The 27,271-nt window shown below is 44.4% G+C and overlaps 1 protein-coding gene across 1 annotated transcript in view; it reads left to right on the plus strand.

Annotated features, from left to right (window-relative positions):
• The window catches only part of CHSY1 (chondroitin sulfate synthase 1), a 77,744-nt gene that overhangs the window by 1,407 nt on the left and 49,066 nt on the right, over positions 1-27,271 (plus strand). Inside the window, exon 2 of the mRNA XM_055716487.1 lies at positions 8,040-8,535. Within this exon, the coding sequence (XP_055572462.1) occupies positions 8,040-8,535 (496 nt within the window). The remainder of the gene's footprint in view (positions 1-8,039; positions 8,536-27,271) is intronic.

Here is a 27,271-nt window from a genome sequence, read left to right on the forward strand (position 1 = left end):
ACTCTGCTCTGCTGAAATGTGCTTATTGCTTTGGTGTTTGCACCGCCAGGCCGTGCTGGGAGGCTGTGCAGGAAGCCTGCTTGGGAAATCTGAAAGAGTTCAGAGCTAAAATGTCAGCTTGGGTATATACCCCGACTAGGATTGAGCACTGCCATCAGAGGAGTAGCCAGGAGTGCTCTGGGGCAGATTTTGCTCTAGTAAAACATCGCTTTTAGTCTTGTGCTAGAACAAACCCTTCTCTGCCTCCTGCTGGCCCAGGTTGAAAAGCACTTGGCCCTATTGCCCAGTAAGATCAGGATGGCAAGACCCGTGTATGATGGACCATCTCCCCCTTCCTCCTCCACCTGGCCAGCTGTGGTTTGGGGAAAGGGTAGCTCTCTTTATATCGGCATCAAATGCAGTAAAATTGCTTAATTTGGGCAATCTGAAGCATGTTATCCACCAGCGATGGTTTTAATAGAAACATAATGCCTTCTTTCAGCAGTAGACTTGTAATTAAGTTACAGAGAGTGCATGATTGATGCTTTGAAATGGGTGAAAGAATGTGTTTCTTCAGGGTTATGTATTTTTCACTATGTGGGATGGAGCATTTTGGATTGCAAATCTCATGAGCCATGTAATTTACATTTACATACAGAAAGGCTGGAGTCGTGTTGGGACATCACGTAACAGGTTTTGTGCAGAGTAGTTTGTCTAGCATCCATCAGATTTTGCGTCAGGAATTCAAGAAAGGGAAATTTATCACAATACTGTCCAGAGATGGGTGTTAGTTGGGAAGCATTTCACTTTGCTGATGTGGCTGAAGGATTCTTGTCCTTGGCTTTGCCCGTGCTTGCTGAATGGTCCTGTGCTGTGGGAGAGCTGGGTTTACAGAACCAGATCTGTGACATCTACTCGCACAAAAAAACAACTAAAGATGCAACTTAACAAATCCAGCTAATGGAATTGGGCTCCTTCAGTCCTCAGAAGGAGATCTGAGTATGGCTTTTTACTGCACTGCTGTTTTGGTTTAACCTCTGGAGATGATGCCTGCTCTCGTAAGGGACAAATATAAAGAGACCTCTTAACGTTGTGGTAGGGCTAAATGCATTTTTCTCATCTCCTTTGGTAAATGAAATGAGCCTAATGTCCTGGTGATATGAGGGAAAGGTGGGGAGGAGGGAAGAGGAAGACAAACCTGAAATCTTAAAGGGCTTTTGATTGCCACGAAGTACTCAGGCAGACAATTGCTGGGATTACTACATTGACAAAGCATCCTGGTGAGCTGAATCGCTGGCACAGCGAGTGAAATGGGAAGCTGCTAGCAAGGCATTCCCGGGGTGGCAGCGTGTGCAGAGCCTTGATACCACGCTAGCCAGAGCACTGAAAGGAATTAGGGATTCAGAGGCTGAATACCTCCAAATTGCTGTGGCTCAAAGGCCATTTACAGACACAGCTAAAAGGGACCGGAGCGGAAAGCATTTGCTGATCCTTGCTGCTGTGAATCTAGATAGGGTCTAACAAGAGGGGAAGCAATCCACTTCCTGAACATCAATCATGAGCAAAATGACCACTGCAAGGCAAAACAGGCCTGCTGGATTTTCAGGAGATGCCGGCTCTTTGAAACAGTTGTGCTTTTGTAGTCTGGGAGGCAGAGAATAAGCTTTAGATCTACTAGTTTTCGCAGGGCAGATTTGTAGGTTCAGCAGTTATTGCATCTGACAGCCAGGTTAGCAGAGCTTCCCCTTCCAGGAGGCCAGTGAAGTGCAGCAGCAGAAACTGCGGTGTCACATCAAAGGACAAGAAACAGTCAGGAAAAGAGCCGTTCAGGAAGGAGTTAAGGTATGGCTGGGGTTCAGGGAAAGTGCAACAGCATGTGCTAATGGTTTTGCAGTTGAGGGGAGTTGTCCTAGAAGAGCTGCAGGAAGGAGAGGATGGGAAAAAGCAGTCTCCCAGAAGATTTAAGTCTGCTGTCTCAGGAACAGAAATATCAGGCAGTTAACCTTTTTTATTTTTATTTTTTTTTTTTTTTTTGCATAGCAACTAGATTTCCTGGGAAACATGGCAGGAGACTAGTGTGAATGCAGCTAATGGCAAGATGTCAGAGGTTGGCCTTTGGCAGTATCTCTGCAGGCACGCAGCCGCAGCACTTCTCAGTTTGGGACAGTCTCCACGGCACCTTCAAGTGCCATGAGGCCACACGCACGAGGACATCAAACGATGCTGGGGCTTGTGCTAAGCTGTCCCATTCTTGCAGCAGAAGGATACCCTTTGGGAGGCTGCATTTCAAACATGCTGCCACACGGTTTGCGGTGGCTCGGAGGGAACAGACTGCACTGGAATCTAAACACCTGAGTGCTTGGAAAAGCTTAAGTGAAAGGCAGCCAGTAGGATTTGGGGTTTAGAGGAGTTTGTATTATCTGTCTAAGCCTGCACTAGCTGCTGCAGAAGTGTAATACAAAACATATTTTTCTGCTTATTTTAAATTCAGAGCCTGGGTCAAAGCTGTTGGGTGTTAGGTGGTTTTGGGCCTTTCTGGTTGCTAGTGAGGTAAGATGATGGCAGGACAAGGTCATGTAAGGTGAGTTTGAACATCCTGACAGCACAATACATGTTTTGCTTAATGTATCAATTGTACTGCAGTATTGAAATAGTGAGAACTCAACGTGTCCTGCTCTTGTATCCTCTAGCAGAACTATGACATACCTGGGCTTTCCAAGCGGTAAGCGTTTACCTAAAATTTGCAAGAATGTTTAAGGAACAGGAGGAAACAAATACAGTGAGAGCAACCAGCGTGGATGCATGGAGGAAAAGGGGAAACAAAGTCGCCTACATACCCCAAAATAACCATGTGGCTCAAAGCTCTGGGACACTTGGGCTTTGGTCTTAGTCTGACCCACTGAGTATTGGTGTGCCTACAGATAATGGATTGGTTTCTGTCCCTGTTTCCACAAGGAAGGTGGATGGATATCTGTGGACAGAAAACTGCCATCCTTTTAAATTGCAGGAGTTTGATTCAAAGGGTTGGACTCAATGATCTTCGTGGATCCCTTCCAACTTGACATTCTATGACTCTAAAGAGCTGTGGAAGCTGCTTGGGTGTGCTGTTAAAGCTAGATACCAAGCTGTCCTGTAAAAAATAGAAAGGAACTCTCCCTCAAAATCTGAGTTCTGTAATGCAGATCTTAACTGACAAGCCCTTTTAGACCTATTTGTAAGTTTTAAGAAACAGCTTGTTTTTCTCACCTCTTATAACAGTCATCTGCAGTACCATGTGCACTAGCAGTGTGTGGTTTCCATGCTCAGTCCTGGCTAAGCTGTGGTTCATTGCTTCCCCTGTAGGAAGCATTGCTGGAAAGATGGGACCTTGAGGAACAGTTATATAAAACTAGACATAATTCAACATGAAATTTAGCTGAACCATGTATTCAAGAAATCAGTCTTTTTTTGTTCGTTATCTCACTGAGTTCTTCACAAGTTATGATTTTATTCAGCATAATTATACAAGATGACTATTTCTCAAAACTTTAAATGGTTTCTCTGATCCTCTCAAAGGGAGGTTCCCAAGTTGCAGACAAAAAACAAATAGATTTTTTTGTAATCGTCTCCAGTTTGGGTCTCTACAAAGGGAGCACTGTCTGCATAAGACCATTGACTATGCTTCTGCTGAGTCTGCAGAGCTTATAACAAAGCAAGGTAATACAAATAAATAATAAACACTGGGAACTGAAGGTAAAATATTCCAGATCTCTGCTCCTCCTGCTCCAGGCTATGCTTTTGAAAGTTCTTTTTAAATGAAGAAATGATTTATGACAACATTTGGTGACTATAGTAGTGGTCACTTTTTAGAAAATACTGGGGTTTTTTAGCATTCTGATTGTGCACGCATTTTTCTGCATTGCATGAATACCTGTACCAGCTGTGACAAAATCTTTGCACCTAGTTTCCCTGGGACTTGCTCAGATTAGGGTACTCATAGGATATCCAGTGTGCAAAACCAGTTAAGGGATGGTAAAATCGAGTTGGTAGCCACCAATACTGGAACATTACTTGGACTAACGTCCTCTGCTATGAGGTTTCTTCCAAGGAAGCGTTACTGAATTTTTCTATGTTTGTGTTTGTTTAAATTGCACTTTGATTCCCTTGTCAACACTAGCTTCTGGTTTGTTGGAGTTATGTGCCCTGTGTGCTGAGAGAAACCAGGTCGCACAGTGTCGTGCATGTTTTCAGCGCTGCTCCTGGGGAAAGTAATAGAGAGGCTTGCTGTCCTGATTCATGCACATCCTCCTGTTTAACTGAGCAGATTCAGATTACACAGAGGAGATAAGGCTGGGATCTGTCAGAGCAGTTCAGTTGCTGGGTTTTTAAATGACCAGTTCAGTACACGTATCGGTTGTACTCAGAACCTGATATTTCTCTCTGGACAGAGTCACGATGGCCTTAAGCTGCCTGAAGCCACCAGTGATCACTGCAGCGGAGGTGGTCTTTGCACATGTAGATACAACATTTCTGCCACCAGACTCCTGTGACTGCATTTCTAAATAGCTGAGGGTGATGGGGAGACCTTGTGGGCGGAAGGAGGGCATCAAGTTTTGCTAAAAATATATATATATTTTTATTATTAATTAACAAACGTACAATTCATTTGCAGATACGATCTGCAAGTCTTATATTGGGGAAGTTTTGACCAGGAAAGCAATGTCAGCTGGTGGGGCCAGAGAAGCAGGAAGGTGTTGACACAAGAGCTCTGCCTAAGGAGCTGGCGGGGTCAGGTTGCTGCCCATAACCTGAGAGCAGACATGGTAAACTGAACTGGAGGTGGGAGGACGGGCAAGAAATGTAGCTCTTAAAACACAATCTGGAAAATAGCTTGTGATTGAGCCAGGTCCAATTCTTCACAATGTCAGATAAAAAAGTTAATAGTAGCTTTGATCAGAATTCATCTCTGCACTGACCAGTCCTTAGTTCTGCTGATAGCTGGGGTCAGAAAAATGTCCTTACAGTTCATCTTACAATTTGTGGTTTGGCTTCTTTGGCTGAGTGCAGCAACATGTTTCCTGAGCTAAGTGTTCTTTCTGTATTCTCTCCCCCAAAAAGGACCGCATCCAGCAGTGGGCTGTGGCTCAGGCATAAGGAGCAGCACGTGGTGACTCCCATTGTTTCAGTCTCTGCCGAACAGCGCTTGCGTTGACACAGGCACACAGGCAATTTTTCGATGTGGGAGCATATTTCATCTGTCTGAGTTCGAACAAATGCTCAAAGCTACAGTCACAAATAACACGGCGAGTTGTCTCATCTAGAAATTGCGTTGTCGCAGGAAATGAACAAAGGCTTAGTCAAGCTGTGCTGAGGCATGGTTGACATGAGATCCCAAGGCTGAAGTAATGTGGTGCCAACCCAAGTCGCATGCTGATCCTTGGGGTGTGGTTATTGTTAGGGTATGGTCTTTCTGTGTGCGTTGTGCTCCCCACATATGCACGAATATATGGGGAATATAAAACTTAAATATGGCCCTGTTCCAGGAAAAGATGGGGTCAAACTGGCTTTGAAGTGAGGGGTTTAGTGTAATGGGAAGACTGGGAATCAAGTTTGCCAGGGTTTACGGTTGTATGTGCATTTTGTTCCTTCTCCATTGAATGGGAAGTCTTCTCTTGACAATACTTAGGGGGTTCCTGAGGTTTAGGTACCTGGTTGGAGTGCAGGGAGTAAATTTAAGCTAGAAATCAACAGAAGGGGGGTGGTTTAAAAAAAAAAAAAAGTGTTGAAGATTGCTCCGCAAGGGTCCAGAAAGGAGCTAAAGCTTGGAGTAATGGAAGACATCCTGCATTGTCCATAGGTTGTAATCATTACAAAGGCAGATCTTTCCAGATATTGAGAGCAAGTCTGAAAATACATTTTTGCTTTTGAACCAAAAAAGCCAATAAGCAGAAAATTCCATAAGACTTTAGCTTATAACTTCATTTGGTGATTGTCTGGGAAGTGTCCTGTGTCCGCCTGCAGCTGCATTGGGAACTGGTCACAGTGGATAAGGTGAGATGGCATTTCTCCGTAGCTTCTTCTGCCTTATCTATGAGATTAAAATTTGAATGCCTCAAGCACTTCAATGGAGAAGCCTTTTAAACTTAGATTGGGAGTTGATATGGGAAGAGCAATTTACCATGTAGTCCTTTTGTTCAAGACCAGATGATTTGTATCTGGAGTGTGGGTGTCAGAAAATAAACAGCAGGACTTCCTTAATGGTTAGTGAAAGCTCAAAGTATGAGCGTGTCTCAACAGGCAGTTTTCAGTGCTTTAACGGGATGTGACTATATAATCAGTAGTACCGTGCATTAGTTGCATCACTGATGATTAAAGGCCTCATCAACTCTGTGGTGAAATCAACAGGAATGTTTCCGTTAGTTTTACTGTCCTCTTCGGGGAAGCTGGGATCTAAACTTTTCCTATGAAACACTACCCATGGCAGTAGGAAATCCAGAAGACAAAGCTCTTAAAGTAATTGGGCAACATTCATTAAACAAAGCTGAATTAGTGTGTAGCTGTTAAGGTGTTGAAGTTGATGTTTAATTAGTACTAATTAAATACATTTGCATTTCCTGGTGGAACTTAAGGAATAATCTTCTGAAATATTTTTACATTTCAGACTTTGTATGGTAGCTACCTCTGGAGATTGCAAATTTCAGATGGTCTGTACTGCCCAAAATCTGTTCTGCTTTTGGCAAGAAACCTGTGTTGAGAGGTATCTGGTAAAAGTGGCAGTGATGGATTGAGGGAATACTGTGTCCTTTACTTTGAGAGTGTTTTTACATTCAGCTTTGGGTGTAGGTTATATTCTGAGCATAGTCGCCAAACATAACTAGAACATATTCTCCCCCTATACAAACAGGGGCAAAACCTGTTGGTTTACCAATGGACGTAGTTTTCTGTGAGCTCCTGTGAAGCATATGTGAGCTCTGCTTTTCCCCAGGTAGAATCTGAGAAAATGATACTGAAAGCTTAAAACTTATGATTTTTAGGGCAAGGCTGTACCAGTTACATGATTGAAAATCCTCCCTGGAGGAGGTTAAGTGTTCTGCAGTCTGCCTTGAGGAATCATCCTACATCTCTTCCTGCAGTATAAGTGACCCAGTTTGCCCACGCAGATGGGTTGGATTTGGCAGAGAGGAGCATGGAAGGTATGGAGCAGATGTCGTCGCTGTGCTGCTTCGCACAGAAAAGGCTCCTCTTTCGTGTTGTTCCTTTCTACTAAAATGTGGTCTGAAGCATGCAGAAAGCTGCTGGAGGTGTGGGTGTTGGTAGCACAGGTCATCTGTTGGGATTACATGATTTGCATGCATGGGGCTACTTTCCCACTAGTCCTTTGCTGGTGCAGGCAGACCCATTTGAGGTTACCATTGCTATCATGCTCTGTGCTTCTTTGGCTGTTGCAAACGGGCAGGAGGATTTTATTTCTGTCAAAGCCCTGCATGCTTCTCCACATAGCATCTGGAGAAGTTGCTGTTTGGTTGGTTTCCCTAAGGATATTGATTCCTCACAAGTTCGTGCAAAATTTGCCTCTGTTTACTCTCTAGAGTCAGAACTTCAGAGTGCTTTGAGCTGTTGGGGGACTTGGAGGGAATGGAAGGTGGATGTGATGCTGAATAACTTGCAGGGATGCTTTGGAGGCATTAAATCCAGTTGTATGTGAATTGTTTGCCCATTATGGCTCCTTTTGGCTTCGCTCTGTGTCTTGTAACCAACACCTATTAAACCATTACAGAGTGTGCTTAAGAAATCCTGCTTGCCACTAGTGAACTACTCTATTGAATTACCTTTTGATCAGATGGAGATGCAAAAATGATATTCAGATGCTTGTCATATCAGAACTTCTTGTGTGTTAACCAGTTGCTGTGGGTACCATGTGAATGTCCTTGTTTGCATGGAAAAAAATAACCCTTCAAGGTGTGTAAAAAGAAAATTTGTAAAGCAGATGAGGTGCATTTCCTTTGCGTGGTCTCTGGTAGCACACTCTGCCTGCCTTGGTTTACATACTTAATTAGTCCTTATTGTCTTTTTCAATTTAGAACGTGGTCCAAAACCATTCCTGGCAAGGTTGAATTCTTCTCCAGCGAGGGTTCGGACACCTCTATTCCCATCCCCATCGTGGCGCTTCCAGGTGTTGATGACTCTTACCCACCCCAGAAAAAATCTTTCATGATGCTCAAATACATGCATGACCACTACTTGGACAAATACGAATGGTTTATGAGAGCTGATGACGATGTTTACATCAAAGGGGACAAACTGGAGAACTTCCTCAGGAGCTTGAACAGCAGCGAGCCCCTCTTTCTTGGGCAGACTGGCCTTGGCACCACGGAGGAGATGGGGAAGCTGGCGCTGGAACCAGGTGAGAACTTCTGCATGGGAGGACCAGGAGTGATCATGAGCCGGGAAGTCCTGCGGAGAATGGTGCCCCACATTGGCGAGTGTCTGCGAGAGATGTACACCACCCACGAGGACGTGGAAGTGGGGAGATGCGTACGAAGGTTTGCGGGAGTGCAGTGTGTATGGTCCTATGAGGTAAGGATGAGGGCATGGAGAATGAGGCATGTGTTTTGGGGGAGGTGGAGGAGAGGGTGGGAGAGGCTGGCGACAGGGGATTGCTGTCGTACGGCTGCACAGCAGTGTCTACAGAGCTCACCTCCCTTCGCAACTTGACCATCCAACTGTGCAGTTTCTACACTCTTTGTTTCCTACAAGTGTCACCCTGGGAAAGACCTACACAAATACGGAAGTGCAACAGTAAGGAGGGAAATGGAGCCTGACATCAGGCACACTGGGATGGGGGGAAGAACACTGATCATTCATAACTGATGTGTTCATTTAGACAGAAAGGGAATAAGCTTAAATCAAAACAGCCACGGGTCCCTGCCATCTTGACTGTCCAGGCCTCTTTTATCTTCTTTAGCTGGGTATGTCACAGTATCAGTGTGGAAAACGGATGATACAATCACTGTGTTTCTTACTACAGCTGAAATGCGCAAGGCTGACAGATGTTTGCCCTGACAGTGACAATTTTTTCCCAAACTACAGCCATGGCAGAAATGTCTCATGGTGGCTGGTGCTGCCTCTCAGCCTGCCGGCAGCCCAAGTCTGCTACAGCTCAGGGGACTCGCTGGCAGCCCCATCCTGCAGACGCCTGCTCAGCAGGTCCTTGACGTCAGCAGAGACAAACCACCACTTTTACACCGAAACTTGGGGTCTGCCCACACTGATATTGCTGCAAATTTGACACCTTGGGGAAAAAAAAATGAGTCCCCAGCCTGTTTGTGGGACAGTTTCCTGCTGCTGTTCCTGCTGGTTATTGGGGGCTCCTCCCAGAGGTGAGGGGGGCTTCTCCTGCCCACGTGTGTTGGGCTTTTGAACTGAGTCCTGGGTGTTTACAGACTGTCTGATTGAAAACACCTGCTGGGTTTGAGCTGAAGTTTCTCTGCTAGTACCAGGCAAAATGCTGGTGGGTCTGTCTTAGAAATAAGGGAGAAGTTGAGAGCAGAAGAGAGGGATGAGCAGTTTGGCTTTTTACACAAACATTTATGACTTGTATGCAACTATTGCTTTGTCCTTTTATGAGATGTGGTAAAGAGGAGGATTCTTCTGCCCGCGTGACAGGGTAGCTCTAGTAATAGATAACGACAGATTACTGGTGCTGGCCTGTTCTTTCACTGGCCAAGACATGTTAAACTTTTGACACTTCATTTCAGTTTACAGTTCAGTGATGGGAAAGCCTTTGAGGAAGGGGAGGGAGCTTTCCAACTGCAGTAATTCATTCATATCTTTTGTACATTAAGACTTTTTCAACTAACACTGGCCTTCCACATTCCCTCCTTACAGACCTGGAGCTAGTTTATGTATTGCCAACATCATGCTTAGCCATTCATAAGGAGTCAGTAACTTTTTCCGCAGTTTTCAGCAGCATAAAATTTTACTGTAGACATTCTGAGTTGAAATAACTTCTGGTGTGATTGCCTGTACCATGTGGCATTTGATAACTCAAAGTCAGCATTTTGGTCCTACTAAAACTGGCAAAGACCTACTAAATGTGATGTGATCAAATTTTGGCTTGAAATGGCTAATGATAGCACACAACTGTACTAGGAATGCTATCAGGCAGAATTAGATTGGGCTTTTCTCAAAATCAGTTCTGTTTGATCAGCTTCTGTTAAATTATCCATAGTGCTATATTCTCCCAAGTGCCATGAATTACTTAAAATTGTTTTGTGTGAAGTGTATAAACTGTAAGATGTTCAGAAGTAACCCATGAGTGCGAGGTGTTAAGGCTCAGCTGTTTTGGAGAGAGGGAAGAGTTTTGGTGTTGAAGGCATGCTGCTTCTGCAAGGAGTAGGTCCACTCTTGTTTAGTTAAGGCTTTTCGATTTAAAAACCTGTCATCTTTTCCTTTTTTTGATCTGGTCCTTTCATTGCCCAGACAACTAGATTAAATGTGCCCGGTATTTTATTTAAGATAAAGCAATAGCTGTGTGAAATAATACAGCTGTTTTGACAGCTGTGTTAGGAAAGCTTGGTGTCAAAATGACGTTTTCCATGTCTTGTACCTTCACGAACATCAAGTAACAGGCCACTGTAAGTGAATTGGAAAGTGTTGTATTTCAGTGAGCTTCTGATGGAGCAAAAAGTTTATCTGTGCCTGCTCTGCCGGGGCACAGCAACCACATTTGTATAATTCCTGTTGAAAGGGAAGCAGCGACAGCATGAGGCTCAGCAAACAAAACAGTGTTGGCCTCAGACAGCCGAAACCTCCAGGCTTCTCCTTCGCTTCCTGCACTTCCTATTCTGGAGAATCTCAAGTGGCAGCACAAACAAGGAGCTCAGGTCTTTGCAGTCACCCCCCCAACTCTTTGGTTTTTGTTCGTAGCATCTCAGACATGGAATGCCCTGCTGGACCTCAGCGTGGGTGATTTTATTCCCTGTGCTGTTCTTGCGGTGGGCTCTGTGCCCAGAGTTGTTTTACTCATCTCCATGTCTGTCACTGCCCTCTTTCTCTGATTTTAGGATCCCACAATGTCTTTACTGTGCTGCTCATCTTCCCTGGGTCTGGCTTTGGTGGTGTGCCCAAACATGTCTCCAGGCCTGGCTCTGTGTTATTTTTTTCTGCTCGCGGCAGTCTGTCTCAAAAACCTCTTTTTCCCCCCTTCCTGTGTTTCTGTTACTTTGCCGCTCTGCCGTGCCTCTTAGACCACTTCATTAGTGGCACCAGTTATTGCCCGTTTCAAGACTTGTAAAGATTTTTTCACACTCTTTCTGCCATCAGGAGCTTTTCAGCAAATACAGTAAAGGAATTGACACCCTGGTTCTTTGGACTTCCTGTCTCATCTCAGCCCAGAAAAGAGGCAGCCACAGGACGTGCAAGCCTGAGGAGGATGGAAGCTTCGTGGGCTCTGGGGAGCTTTGTTGGATGCACCCAGGCTGCTGCTTTGGGAGCAGTTTGCAGCCCGTGATGGATTTTAGGTCCTCTGACCAGTCTTGTAGCTGTTGTCTTACTGGCTCAAGTGAGTCACAGATGAGACATACCTCTTAAAGTCTCAGGTTTTAACGGCAAAGATTATCATCGTTGTAAAAACAAACCCAAGACTGTTACTGCTATTTGACAGATAGCTGTGAAACTCAGCCGTCTATAGGGTGGAGCAGCCAAAGCTATGGATTGTACGTGGCAAACTGAAAGAAAAAAAATCGTAAGAAGAATGGAGCTGTGAAGTCTTTGAAGCTTGCAGATGGGAGCTTGGCAGTTTATGAAGCAGTACAGAGCACAGTCCTTCCTCTTCGAGAGGACAAAAGGCTTGTACTACACTTCCTAGGACGTGATTCTACGTTTCTAATGAATATTGCTGTTTTGGACTTCTGGCCCACTGCTGGGTGTTTGCCTCAGAAAAAAGTTGTCTCCTTCCTTTCTCATTTCCTCCCACTAGTAGCTCTAGTTCATCTTGCATGGATCGCAGAGACATGCTGGTTTTGTTTTCTCATACACTGCCATGTCATGCCATGCACAGTCTTGGCTATTCAGCCTGGAACAGGTTTCAGCTTTGATGACAGCTATCTCATTTGCGATTTAAACATTCCCAGTGTATTGTTGATCTCAGTTTTCATTTTGAGTCTTACATTTTCTGTAAATGCACCTAAATTACAAAGCCATTGCTCTATAGCTTAGTGTTGTTTCGTAGCTGCTGCTGCACATTGTTCCAATTTGTTTTAATATCCTCACCTTAACAGTGCTGGTAACTGTGATACAAGCTCTTCATAGCTGCTAGAAATCAGGGCAGTGCTGATATATATCCCATTAATTTCTTCAGTAATAAAACCCTTCTGGCACACGTTGCTTTCAGGTGGTACTAACAGCTTTGTATCCTACAGCACAATAGAAATAACTGGATCCAACGGAGCAGCTTACACTACCTCTAACTACTGGTGCAAATGCCCAGATGTTTTGTCCGGTTTTCCTTCTGCTCTGGTTGAGGTAGAGGGAGAAATTAGGTAAGAAGCAGCAAGTGTGTCTGTGTGGAGGGGGCAGTGCTTTCCTCCAAACTAGCAGCAAGTACTCTTAAATGTCCTGAAGTGAGACAGGATTCTTTTATAATATACGTGGAACAGAAGCTACGACAAAGGGAGTGATCACTTCAGGAGACATGGGCATCAAGGAAGAGCAAGTCCAACTATTTGGACGTTGGCGAGGGGAAAAAGTAGGGCAGTGGTGACTAGGGATAGTGGGGGGCTTCTGGCAGAAGAGGGGTTTGAATTAACGTATTGTGTGGTCTTTCATCTGGAGTAACTTAAGATAATTGCTACTCCAAAATTCACTGAAGTTAGGAAAGCCCTTAAAGCGCACCTTATATCTGCCAAGTACGTTGGCAGTGCCAGAACATACCATTTCTGGAATGGACTCTCCCATGGGCCAACCTGAAGTTTATGGTTTTCTGTGAGATAGCATGAAGTAAAAAAAAAAAAAAAGTCCTGCAGCAATTGATCAGAACTGAAAGGCTGGGGACAAATGCAACTGTTAATGGCTAACCTTCAATTGCCTTTATCCTCTGGGAAAGAACCTTCCTTCATTAGTGGAAAAGGAGATTCATCCTGTTTGTAGCTGGCTGGTAAGTGGCATGCAGTGACTTCAGCAGCAAGAGCTCTACGTCTCGAAGCAGGGCAGGATGGGGTCTGTGAGGAGGTGCTTTGGGCAGGATGCTCTGAAGCACCTCTGTTCTCTGCAGTCTGTGCCGGGTAGTGGCGTTGGACTGTGATACGGTATCGCTTTTGTTCTGTGAACCCTTGCCTTGGACTCTAGGCAGCAAATGTAAGACTCAACGTGTCTTTGAGGTGGGAGCATCCAGCAGCACTTCTGAAATCAGATGCTTTAAGACATAGGTACTGTCCCAGCTTCAAAGCTTGTATGTTGTTTTGAAGTCAGAACGCAGAAACCTGGCAGACCCTGACAGCAGCAGATACCTTGTCTTGGCGTGTGCGTGTATCCCTTTGCACCTCTTCATTCACGAAACATACAATACAAATTGTAGGTGTGTGCAAGAGGGAGGGTACAAGCATGCCCGGTGTTTCAGGGTGGATGTTTAGAAATCATCTTTTCTTAAGCACAAAATTTAATCTTTGAAATACTTCAGAGATGTCTTTTTGGCTTCAGAGTAAATTGAAAGTGGATGGCCATCCCTTCTGGGGATAGATGGAGATTGAGCTTCACGGCGGTAATGAGGAATGGCATTTTGTTGGAGGACAGACAGGTAAGACTAGAGAAGAGCCGTTATCTGGGCAGGGAATGTGGTGCATGGGGCTCAGTGTGAGGCTGAAATACATGACTGAGTAACAGGGAGTCTGCGATGACAGTCGAGGAGGCAGTGTGGTATGACCACTGCGGTCTAATTTTAGTAGCAGTGTTTGCTGAGGAGGAGGGTGGAAGGTGATGTCAAAGGAGAGTAAAGGCTGCCGTCTGGGTTTGTGAAACCAAGGTGTGGGTTAGGAGGGTCTGGAACAGGTGACAGATCTTAGATCTGCACCCAAGTCCTGAGGTAGCTCTTTCACTTCAGAAAATAGTTAAATATTTGAGAACCAAATATTTCAAAGAGGAAAACTTGACATCACTAAGTTATTTCTTAGTGACTTCTGAACTCAGGTTGGTAAAGGTTTCCTGTTTCTTGTAGAAATCAGGAACCACTTGGTATGTAGCGCTAAGTGTTGTAACAGTTACTTGAGTCTGGACTTCGTGACTTTCTGCTGGCCATCATTTTAAAAGAGGAAGGCTATGTGATCTGTGCTTACACATACGTGCCTTTCCAGGCTATAGGGACTGTTTGAGACTGACCTAGTTTTTGTGAGCGCATGGTTAATCTGTCCCAGGTTAGCTGGATGACTTGATCTAATGCCTAAGCTGAGAGTTGCTGAAATGGGGACTTTGATGGTGTTGTGCAGACTCTAAGGAAGCTTCATCTGTGAATCCAGCAAACAGAAGTACTGCTTTTTTCCCTGTTGTTGTCATCTTGAAGTGCAGTGGGTCAGTTAGAAATCAAGATTTCCGCAGCCTGTTGAGTTTAGGGAGCCATCAGGATCAGTTTTTATCTTGAGGACAAGTCAGGAAAGGCTAATCCTTTATTGCATGACAGAACAAAGAACTAATAAAATATCTCATCATCCCTGTTTCTTAAGGCACTTAGAAGATAATTGAGGATTTGAGTTTGTTCTGTTGAGCAGCAATGAGAATAGGCAGAGGATGGCAAGTCTGAGACTAGAAGCCTTCTTATGTATGGGAGTCTTCTGAACTGATGGGAAAGCCATCCCTCTTTTGCTGAGTAGATATCTGTGAAACCCAGTACTTGGAGGAAATGACGTGCTGTGATCAGAGCTGCATGCTGCACTGCCTCTTGTAGGTGAATTCCGCTGGGCTGGAGACCTTGGAAGGACACCGTTACATTCCAAATCTAATCAACAGAAAACCCAGTAATACCTGTATAGTCAGTTAACTCCCATGGGTCAATTATGTCTGACCAAACTTTGAGTTGGCAAGTTTCCTTTTCCATTTTATTTGGTGCTTATCTCTGTGTGTAAAAGATGAGGGTGGGAGAATAAACCACTTCATGACTACCTCTGTATAAACAGAATGTCTATGAAACGTCCCACGTGACTAGACAGTAAAAAGAAATTTTAAAAAATTGTCTTTCTTAGCTGAAGTGGACATGAACTGTCTTCAGCTGGGGCTCTCAGTATGGAAGATTTTAGCTGATCGATATGTTCAGGGTAAGTGTGATCTGGATATTTGGGGCAGAGATGGGTTAGTTGTGTAAATTTGGTGAGAATATTTGCTTTTCTCCCCTCAGTCTGTTAAAACCAAGTTCTGTGAGGAGCTTAAAGCACCAACAGCAGGGCAGTATCAGAGCCTGTAAGCACAGAGGAGAAAAGTCAGACTTCTTTGTTGATGGGAAATAGAAATTAAATGCTGATGTGGGGAAGGGGCTTAATAAAAACTAGCTGAGATCACCAAAGGGATGATAGAAACCTATTCAGCTGAAATAGTTTCAGTGCTAGCTGTATTATACTCGGAGTATGGTGTTTTGAAAAATACATTTTTTAATAAAAAAAGTTGAATTATTACAGAGAAGAAGCAAAAGGTGAATCTTTTAAATGGATGGATGGATATGATGGGGTTTGAGATATCTATTACTTTTTTAAAAGACCCTGAATTTAGTGTAAAACATCCTTTTCTTTTGAACTTCTGGTGAACAAACACAGATAACTATCCAGAGTCGCTTTAGACAGTGGTTATAGCCAGCCATGTTGGTGTGTAGCACTAACCTGCTGTGAAGACTTTTCTTGATGCTTTTGGTGTAACTAGTACATGGCAGGCTAACTCAGCCTTGCCACAGCACTGAGCAGCTGCTCCGTGAGCATTCCCCACTCTCTGCGCTGACAGCATATGCGGGCAGTCTCTGTGGACGCATTTGTGATCTGTACCATTCTGTTTTGCCAGTTCACTCTGTTCGCAGTCACCGGTCTGCTGCTGGTGCTGGGACATGTATTGAAAAGAACTGTTGACACCAGGTGACTTCACCTCAGCCCAGGAACTGCCGAGCCCCCTTTTGTTTCCCAGTGGCCTACTTCTGGAGTCATTATCCTCGATGGACTTCGTGGTCCCCCGGTGCTGACAAGGCAAAAGATGGCATTCCGTGTTTCTTTTTTGATAGCTTGCAGCTGCAATTGCTAACGAGAGCTGCATATTGGGAGTCTTGCCCTGAGTTGTACCCAAGTGCACTTACACGTCAGTAAGGAGCCTGGCTTTTTAGCTGTGGTAAGAGAACCATTGGTTTCATGGATGAACAGGGAGGATGCAGGATGACAACCTGCAACACCCAGTCCTTGCAGCAGACAGGTAGAAGTCTGACTTGGTGCTATGTGCTGTTGTCTGATGGCTCTGCGGGTAGTGTGAGTATGTAATTTGGCTACACAGAGGATTAATTGTCCGGGATTTGTCTAACCTCATTTCCTGTAGATGTCTCCTGGCTGAAGAGCTGCTGCTGCTGTTTTGTGTTCTAAAACCATCTGATTTGGAGCAGGGAGCTCAGTTCTACTTTGCTGGACTGTTGCACCATCTTTAATTGATCCTTAAAATGCTTAAAACATTTTAGCACTAATTTCCTGTGTTAAAAGCTTGCCTGGACTCCTGGCGGTGTGAACTTTCATGATTATCAGCTGGAGACCTCTTAAAATCTTGCCAGAAGTCCTGATTGCCTGAAGGGTGGGGATTATCTTCTTGCATGCCTAGACAAAAATGACCTTTATGTGTCACAAATAAGTTGGGAATGTAATTGGAAGTGTTTGGGGAATAACTGGTTTTGTTTTGTTTTCTTAAATCCTGAAGTTTCAGCGGAAAGTGTTATTTGGGAGTCCTTGCAGAACTGAAAGTTGTGTTCTGGTTAGTTTATTACGTAGAAGTAAATTTCTGCTGGTGACCTCAGTGAAAGCAAGTTAGTTGTCAGTGGTTCTTTCAGATGTGTTTTGAGCAAGTTAAAAGTGCTGTCACGATAATGAAGCAAAAATAAAATCAGTCACAACTTTTACATCAGGGGATTCTTGAGGACCAGCTGAAGTTCATGCCAGTTACTTGCAGCTTGTGTGCTAATGGTGACTTCAGTAAAAGAGTCAAAGCCTGCATGTAATTTAAATTGCTGTTAGGGACCCAAAGTGTTTTTTAAGACTTTTTGAATTATGCTTTGTCCACACTGCAGTGTTGTACCTTGATGTGAAGTATTGCTGATAAGAGGAAAGGCACTACAGCGAGCTCTCTTTTCCAGTTGAGCACCCAACAGTTTTTCTGCTTCATGGGAAGCTTTGCATTCTGTGTAATACCATTTTGCCGGTGCTGCTGGCAGTGACTTGCTCCCAGGATTGCAGTGTAGATGAAGCTCCAGCAATCAGCTTCTGTGCTTGGTGGGCTGATGTCCTGGGAGCATTGCTAGGGTAGAGCAAACTGTTTAATTTAATGTCTGTTCTGGTTTATAGCTGAGAGCACATGTCAGCACAGGATGGGAGCCCTGAATGTTTATGCAAAGCTGTGAGATGAGGCTCCTAGAGCCAGTCCTTTAGAGTCAGTAGTTTAGAAAGAGGCTTAGGAAGAGGCACAACATACCCTTGTGTAATGAAGAGAGCACAGGTAGGGTCATGTCCACTGGATCTAAGCTCCATCCAAGTCTCTGGGTTTAATCCTTCCTACTGAATGGCTTTAGGGAGCTCCAGCTGAGTGCTATATTTTTGTTCTTGGAAGCAGTCTTCAGAAGCATCCGGTACTCTTTGTGGATTAAACACAGGTTCTTAGACAGAGGCTAGGATTAGCAATAAAATAAATGGGAACCCATAGTTTGGGTTCAGCCAGCAGTTCATTAGAAAGCAGAAAAGGGTAGTAGGAAGCTGCTTGCAGTTCCAAAAGTACTACTGTCACCTTCCTCCAGCAAAGAAAAGCACATTATCAGAAAAATAACGAAGCATGTTAATCAGAAAACTCATCTACTTTTGGGTTGTCCCAGCCTTTCTGGGTAGGCAGGCAGCCAGCCAGCATTTGGATGCTCCATCCTTGCCCGCTGTGCTCAGACCTTGTGCTGGTGTGCTTTCTGAAAGGCAAGCACAAGTTTCTTCATGAAAACTTGTTGCCTGCTCTTGTTTGTGGTTGCCACTTCAGATTGGTGCAACTGGTTAGAAAAGTGCTCAGAGAATAGCAGCAGAGTGTTAATGAAGGTTCCTCTACTCCATAGGCCTTCAATGGGTGTAATTACTTGGCAGTAACTTCTTTAAACCTTATTTGAATTAAAGCTACATGTTTTGGCTGGTTATGTCACCACTGTATTAGTGAGGAATGCAGGAGAGAGTGCTAGTTTGCATTAACTGAGCTGCCTTAATCCTTTGTAACCATACTTTTTAATGTGTGTTTCTGTCTTACAGAGAGAGAAAACATTTGCTCAAGGGACAGCAGAGTTCACTCCTCAGCATCTCTGCATAAGGGCAATGTTCTTTGTCCTCAATAAGTAGTAGGTGTTGAGAATTTTCTTTGTCCTCAATAAGGTGTTAAGAATTAATATTATGTGTAATTCTGCATAAATAATTGCTGGGGAACTGTCTGTATTTTAGGTCTGAGTTTTTTCCTATGGTCCCCCTGAATGTATGGGTGCAGAGTGGGTTAAATGCCTGACTCAATTTTTTTTTAATGGTTTCATACAGCCTTCAGGCCAGATGCTTCACTAAAATCAATGCTGTCCAACAGGAGTGACTCCAGAATGTACACCTCTCACGTTCATTGTCCAGGTCAGCAGAAATAATATTCCCTTGCATTGCCTATCTTTGCTGTCCTGACGAGAGAGACATTTACTTAACCTTATCACAGATGATTTGTCAAGAAACCTTACCCTTACTTTACCTTGTTTGTTTAACCTTATCACAGATTACTTAACTGACATACTTGGGCTTACGTCCTTTTCCTGTTGAAGATGCTTCCTAACATCTTTGGCCAATGGAAACTTTATTTTTTAAAAAAAACAAAAACCAACCAACAACAGAGAGGCAGTTGCAGATTTAATCTTTGTAAAGGCAGCAGAGCTTTTGCTTCTCTGGAAATGTCTGTGAACTGCAGTGTTTGCAGGTTTTGGATAAAAGAATTTTTCTTTGACTTTTTCAAATAATTTTTTTTCCCCTCTCTGACTCCTTAGAGTTGAAATGTGAGCTGTAGTCCCTGCAAGAGCCTCTTGCAGTTGCACTTTGTTTTGCTGCTTTTTACTGGGTTCAACTGCAAGCCACCTCTGATTGTATGGAATAACGTGTTTGGCTGAATCCTGAAGTTTGTGGATGGTAGCATTGCTGGTGCATGTGCTTGTACCGAGAAGAAACTGTCCACATAGTTTCTTACCTTCTCTAGACTAAAAATAACACTGTAGTTCCTGCGGCCTTAAAGAATTAGCCTAATTTCAGAATTGGAAACTAGGGTGAAGATGAAAAGGATATTTCATAATATGTAACATAGGAGCTGGGTGCCTAAACATTAGGATGAAAAAAGCCTTTGTCTGGACCTTTGGATGGTGAATCAGAAGGATTTGTGATGATCTTTTTGCATGGATTCCCCTGCAGGGGCAAGTCTCTGCTGAATTGCAGGTCTGCTCAAATTTAAACCAAGTGGTGCAGTTTGATATGGGAACTGCAAGCAAGGAAGATGGAAGGTGAGGGCAATGTAATCTTCCTTCTGGTTATAATGTGGATCCTCCAGATCCCTGATGCAGCTCCACAGAAGCAAACGGGTCATTTCTCTAGCCCACGGCGTCTGCTTTGTGCCATCTGCCCTCATAGTTCCTGGTGCAGAGGAAGTGTGAAATGTGTAACCCCATTTATTCTGCTAGGTGGTCAAGGCCGTCTCCCTTACAGAAAATGCCTTGTTTCTGTTCAGCCAGCACAAAGGCTCTTTTATAGCTGCTTGGCTATACATCTGTCAAGGTGCCTCAGACTGTTAGCACTGGTTACTGTTTGAGGTATGCAGGCTCTGAGGCTGTGATGCACAGTGATATGTTGTTTATATGTTGCCTCCCTTTCCTTTTGAGGACAGGGAGCTGTGCTGTGTCCCGCCCTGAACAAAGCTGGTGTTAGTTATGCGATGGAGTGGTAGCCTGGAGATTTTCTCTTTAAAAGCAGGACTGGAATCCTTCTGTTTCACACTTTGAATTAAATGTCTGAATTTGGCAATTTGCAGGACAATAGAACTTTCTCTGGGGAAAAAAAAGTGTGTTGAATTTCTGCTCCAGAGACAGGCCTGACTTGAAAGACAGTGTGTGCACCAGTGCAGAGGGACCCCCGTCCTTCACAGGGTACTTAACAACTGGAAGAAAAAAGCCTGACTTCCTAAAGTTTTTGAACTGTATTGCAGCCTCTGGATTGATTTCCTCTTCTTTTCCCCCTCTCCCCGATATTTTTTCTCCTGCACGTGTCCTCATACTTATTTCACAAAGAGACTTTGCTGAAACCGGTTCTGCCCAGAAATGCACAGTCATCTTTTGAAATGTAGGGGAGTGAGTGAGAGGAGGCTCTGTAAGCTGACAAAGTCCTGGTGAGTTCTAAATCTCTGATGTTGTCTCCTTTGGCTTTCAGACATCTTAAGGTTTGCCATCTCCTGGCTCCTGTGTTTGGTTTTCTATGTTGGTTTCTTTAACCCCACAAAGCTATCTGACAGCTCTTCAGTTCCATTCCCAAATAGCATTCTGATGCTGTCACTGCTGGCTTCTTGACTCAAAGTAGAGCTTGGGTGGAAAAACAATTTTTCATCAGATTGCCATGAGATAGGTCTCATGGGATAAAGGAAGAGCACAAGAGGGATATGCTCTGTTTCATGTTAAGTTCTTATGCTTTGATGTTCTCTTCTGCCCCATTAGTTGTGATGAATATTGAAATCTGGTAGCTGACTGTGGCAAAAGGTGACTTGGGGCAGGTCCGTGGTGTGTTCCACCACTGAGTCCGTGTCCCTCCAGAGCAGCAGCTCTGCCCTGCCCAGGCCCTGGCGTCAGCACCCAGCTCTGGCTTACGGACATGTGCCTGTACTTGCTCTCCTCTCTGGGGAGTATTTCTCATTGAAGATCTGTTTAGGCTTTGAAGATGCATTTAGGCTTTTTGTGGCTTCTTTCACAAGAGGGTGAGAAGTTATTTTTCAACTTAATTTTAGACTGGCTGTCATTCTTAAGCAAGCTTGAAGTGTGGTTTTGACCTTGCTCACAGGGAAACATGGAGGAACCTGATTTCCCAGTACATTGAGGGAACTGTTACCTCAGGTCTAGAATTTTATGCTTCAGCATCAAAGTGCTTTGCAAACCTTTCCCATGCTCTTTCTATCCTGTGGAACGACAGCTTTCCCTGCATGGCACGGGGTTATCTCCAGGGCACAGGAGGAGGTACCGTCAGGGCAAGGTGTAGAGTGTAAGAGGTCCTGACTCTGTGTCCTGCAGCCAAACCACACCTTCCCTCCCCTCTTTCACCAGTCACTTCAATTAAAATTCCACTGTCAGGGCTCAAGTGAGGTGAAGCAGGAGCAGACTTGTTTTCAGGAGGGAGAGGGAAAACCAAATTTTCAGCCGGAATGGGCCTTTTCCCAGAGTGGGCTCAAGAGATGTCCCCTCCCCAGAGGTACAGAAAAGTCACAGGTAGAAACTGCAAAAATAATCAGCGTTGTCTGCTTCAGTTCCCAGAGGGCATCAGAGTGAACGAACTGAGCTGGAAGCAGAGCGCCCTACAGAGACAAAAGCTGCGGTCCTCCATCAACCTTTCTGAACCATGGCCCAGAGCGCTCGTTAAAGATGATTTCTTAATAAAGCTGGGGGGAGCTGAGCTAGCAGGGTGCAGATGAGACTCTGGTGACACTGGGGAGAAAAGTGGAGGAATGGGGAAGAATCTTCTGAAGGTGAAAGGTGGCGAAAGCAAGAGAGCCAGAGTGAAACCCAGGGGGGTCTTATTAGTGTGGTGGAGTCCAAGTAATTTCAAATATTCTAAACAGAGGTCCCGTGAGTAGAGATACGAGGGAACCAAATTCCTTTGGCATTTGCAATATCAGACTGGCTAAAGTTACTGCTGTTGTGCAACGCTCTGCTGAGGGGTTATGGAGCAGATGTTGCTCCTTTTGTAACTACTGCTCAAAGTGAACCAGTTTCTTGCCATGAGGGAGTCTGGCTGCCTGTGTAGATCAGGGAGCTGTTTTACAGGTGCTCACCTCTGCAGAGGGCCAACACAGTGATAAAAGCTGAGGTCGGAAGTGCTGAGAGTGGAGAACAAGCAGTCATTTGCAGTTACTGAAGAAACTGTCTCCTTAAGGAGTATCAGGACAATATGAATCTTGAACGTGCTTAACCTTAGTGGCAGACAATTTCTCTAATGAGTGTATGGGAGCTGGGCATGTGGTGGGGGGAGATGGAGAAGGACTGAGATAAGCTTTCAGAAAGGAAATTGGTCTAAAACAAGTGCCAAGTAAACAGTAAAATGTTATGAGGTGCAAGCTAAGGAACAACCTGCTGTTTTCCCTGGCTCTTGCTGTGACACAGCTCTAATCCTTAAAGCCAGAAATCATATCTGGGTGGGCTACAGTAATCTTATTTTTTCTAGATGTAGAACTCTTCTATGTCTGTTTCCTCTAGGCAAGGAGGAATACCTGCCAAGAAAGCAGTGTGCTCTGAGACTCAGCTGCTTTGGCATGCCAGCAAAACCATCCTGCACTAAAGTGACAAGCGTGGTGCCGATGGGACATGTTCTGGCATGGTATCTGAGTTATATCTAAGTGGGAGCACTCATGCACCTCCTGATGGCCAACAGAGAAAACACTGAGCTGCATGCATTGTAGCTGGTATAATGTCATGCCTAGTTTCAACTCCTTATCCAAAAACGAGGTTTGAAAGTGATGACTTATGAGTATGTTTCCTTCCTGTCCAAGCAGAAAGTGTGCAATGAAGAACACTGGCTTGGGTTTTGTTTTCTTTGGTAGCCAGCGTAACATCACTGGTTGTCTTTGTGTCTGCCTCTCTTTGTGTGGTGGGACAAAAAAGGCGTGTCCAGTTTGGGGTTGGTGCCAGTTTTGTCAATATGGTGATTATATGCAGAAGAAAGGAGCTGCGATGGTTCTTGTGGTGTCTTGATGGTAAATAATAGTAAAATATGGCTGTCTCTTGGTATTCTGGTTAAACTTCCCCAATTGCCACACATTGAAAAGCAGCCCTTTTCATGTAACTGTGTGTGCTCATGCACTCTGTGGTTAGCTTAAGTAAATGTTCACATCCTTGTGTGTGCTGGAATATAACAGAATCACTATAAAATATTCCAGACGCTGTTCCTGAGCATTGTCACTTGGATGATGCTATGGCAGGGTTTTTTTACATTTTTAAATCCTCAAGTGTTTTGTAGAGTTGCTGCTGCATTCCTTTCTGCATCAGTCTTCAGGAATAAAACCATAGCTATAACTTTGAAACTGGGAAATATCCGTACAGGCTCAATCCTGCATCTCACACCACACAATAATGAGCACTGAAAGCTAAACTGAGCCCATTGATATGTTGATGATCAGTACTTTTTTCTTTCTGATTAACATTCAACCTGTGTCTTCTATAACATTTCAAACAAACCATGGGATTGTCCATTCTTCTTAGATCCAGTTGCCCGGTGGATTTCAGCCCATCCTGCCAGAGAAGTTGCTGGTGCTGTATCCTGTTAGGGCAGTATCCCTGTTGGCCTGTGGTGCTGTGGTTATATGTATGATCCAATTTGGGTTGTTTTTTGTTCCCTGAGAGCAGTCCTGGGCTGAAGGTGACAGACTGACAGCACGGAGAGAGTTCCTTCTGTGTTTGTTCCGCTGCAACATGGAGTCTGTAATCCTGTAAGGGTTGCTGTGTCCCTGCTGGGAGTCTCAATGTGGTGAAGAAAGTGCAGAGCACTGTGTGCTGCAGCTTTTGCTTTGGAAAGCTCACATGCCGAGAGACGTAGGAGAGGCACAGTAAATGGCAGGACACCACACAGTACTGTGGGCTGCACTGGCTGCTTTGCGTCCCCCTTAGCTCTCATCTGGCCTGTTTGCCTTGTCACTTCCCATGGGTGCTGCCATGGAGTGGCCACTGGTTCTCCCGTGGGATTGAGGGCTGGTTCCCTGCAGGAGATCTGCTGGGTGTGAGCCTGGGCTCACTGGAAACCCCAGACTCAAAAGGAGGCAGGCCAGTGGGCTAGCAGACTGCCAGAGCTTGGGCATAAGCTGTCCTGTGGCTCTTGAACATAAGAAGGTATTTGAATGAGGCACATAGCATTGGGAAGGCTGGCATCTTCCATCCCACGCCTTTGCTGTAAGTTACCAGCTTTGGGCAGTTGTTCTTTGGACTTTGAGAGTGGGGACTCAAATGTACCAGTTAACCAGGCTGGGATGGCACACCTCCTGGGTGTAAGGTATAGCAAATGTCACAGCGGCCTCCTGAAAGAGCAAGAGGAAGGATCCATGTCAGGTCACCAAATACAGCTTCCCTCCTGCCGCCCAGCACTTTGGTTGAAGGTCAGTGCTGAGAGGTCTGCTTTTCATGCCAGGATAGTCTGGGAAACTCATTGCTGTTTAATGTCAGCGGAAGCAGGAAAGTCATAAGATCTGAAGGGGAATTAAAACATAATGGCCATACAGAGAGTGCTGGGTCACACTCATCTGTGAATTGTACATTTTAAAACAGAGCTACCACTGCACAGGGCTTTGTCTGGTGGGCAAATGCCCACTTGCCCAAACCACAGCAAATTTAAGAGCATAATAGTTTGGAGAGGCGATAGATCACATTGTTTATTTCTCTGACTTTTGTTTGTGGGGAAATGCTGGGACAATTAGGAATTTGCACATGTGCATGTGGGGGGTGTGTGTATCTCCCTGCTCCCTGAAGGGAGAAGGTACCCTGCAGTCAGTGGTGGGGAGATGCTTTCCCAGCAGTTCTGCTAAATCTTCTCCCTGGGAGCTCTTGGGAACTGGAGCTGTCAGGAGGAGATGAGGAGGGTGAGGGGCAAAATAACGTGGGAGGCTCATCCAGATTTATTCCTTGCTCTGCAATAAAGATGACCTTGCTGGCTTGATCGGTTGAGGTTTGCTGCAAATCTCATCCACTCAGCAAGCTGCTAGAGGAAACTGCTGGCTATGTCTCCAGGTAACAGTAATAAAACTCCAAGTGATTATAATATTATTTAATTTATAACTGAATGAAATACGTAGGGGATGGCTGCAACAGGGTGGTTATATGAATGGGCAGGAGGGCAGCACTCAGCTTTGTGGGAAAAGTGAAGGCTGGGGAGTGGCTCAGGCTTCCCAGTGCTCTCCATAGGCACAGCTTGGGATTGGAGCTTGCTTTTTTTTTTTTTTTTTTTTTTTTTTTTAAAAAAAAAAGATTCCTAGGAAATGCAAGATGAAGTGGTCTTTGTTTGGACTGGCCACACAATCCTCTCACGAGCAAACACTTTACCATGCCAGTTAGGCTGTGATGAGTGATGTATTACAGTAGCAGGCTTGTTACTCAGTATAACTGCTGCTGCCTTCATAGCTAGAGAAAACCAGGCAGTGAGCTTGCTTGAAGCTGTTCAGTGCTAAATTTGCTGGTAAAGCCCTTTTAGGGGAGTCCTTGTGGTAGAAGGCTTTCACATTTATTAATCGGTCCAGTTTCTCTACCTAGGAAAGACGTCTTAAGTCATCCCAAAAGTAGAGAATCAAGTCCAGGTAAATTTATATTTAATGGGATAACATTATAACAAAAGGGAACATGGTAGCTATACAGAAATGTCTTGGCCTTTTGCAGTCATAAAATGGTAAAGATCCTTCCCCCTCCCCCCCCCCCCCAAAAAAAAAAACAAACCCAAAAAACCCACAACCTTGCTAAACATGTCTGGACAACAAATGTTCTTTTGTAGGGATGAACACAATCTGGGAGGTTACATTTGCTCTGTAAGGCATTTGCACTCAGAGAATGCTCTTTTACACACTCTTCCTGCATTAGAGCAATTAGCTTTAAAAGAAAGTGTTTAAGTCAGACTTCACATAAGCAAGGCTGTACTTAGCTTGTGGTTCCTTTTAAAAATGTCAGTGTCACTTAACAAAGCCCTTGATGCCTTCCTCAGCATTGCTGCCAGTCCCTTCCCAGACCTGGTGCATTGGGGTATCCATGAGCTCAGTGCATGCAGCCAGGCAGTTCTGGCTGTTGTGAGTTTGGAGCAGCCTGTCATAAAGGTGTATCTTTATGTACTCCCCGAGCTGTGCCTTGAACCCCTTTGCTACAACAAAGGCTTCCAGTTTGTAACTCACTGAAGAAGCCTTTCAGTCGAGGAGAACTTCATCTGAGCGGAAGCTCAACGCGAGGCTTTTCTCAGCACATCTTTCCCAGGAGGAGTCTACGCATGTTGTATTTTTAAAAAATTTCTTTTATCCATTCAGGATTATCACCCATAGGACTTTACCTGCAATGCACAGAGCAGACACCGCACAGTGGCGCTCCCTTTGCTTAATGTGAGCAGCTGTGTGTCCACTTACTGGCTTGAGTCACTCCTCTCCATGCATTTGGTTGCTTTTTTCCTCTCCCCGCCCCCCCCCACCCCCCCTTTTTTTTTTTTTTATTTTACAGATAGGTTTTGGCGACTGCTTTTAAAATTGTTCATATTTCCATCTTGACTAGATGAGGCTAACCACTGAAGCCGTCTTGCTTTTAATGCTATTCAGGATGTGTCTTTTTTTTTTTTCCCCTTCTTCAGTCGAGGCTACAAAGAATACTCTGTTTTATGTGCTTTATATGTATGATTTCTTCTTAAAGACGACTCATTTCCTCTACTTTAGAGGTATTTTCTTAAATCTGTCACTTCCTGTCTCTTTCTTGGCTGTCTGATTTCCCGGTTTTTACATTTTTTTATAACTGTTCTGCTCATTAACTTCTCAAATCCTTTGGGAATTACATTTTGCCCAGACGAGGTGAAACTCCATTTTTATTCTCTGGCATGAAATATTTGACGATTAATTTAATTGCTAAATTGGCTTCTAAGCAGAAGCAGGCTTGGAAAACTGAAAGGGGAATTAATCATGCCCGCTTAACAGAAGGGACTTGAAAATGTGGAGGCTGCACTACAGACGTCAGTGAAAACTGAGGTGCACAGTAGCTAACAAGCTTTCAGTATTTTGTCATGCTTTTTTTAATTTCTTGCTCTGCTTGAAGAACAGACTGTTCCCTCCAAGGAAGAGAGCAGTCTTCTCATCTCCGGAG

Source organism: Falco cherrug, chromosome 7, assembly GCF_023634085.1.
Source record: "Falco cherrug isolate bFalChe1 chromosome 7, bFalChe1.pri, whole genome shotgun sequence".
NCBI classification, from domain to species: Eukaryota; Metazoa; Chordata; class Aves; order Falconiformes; family Falconidae; genus Falco; species Falco cherrug.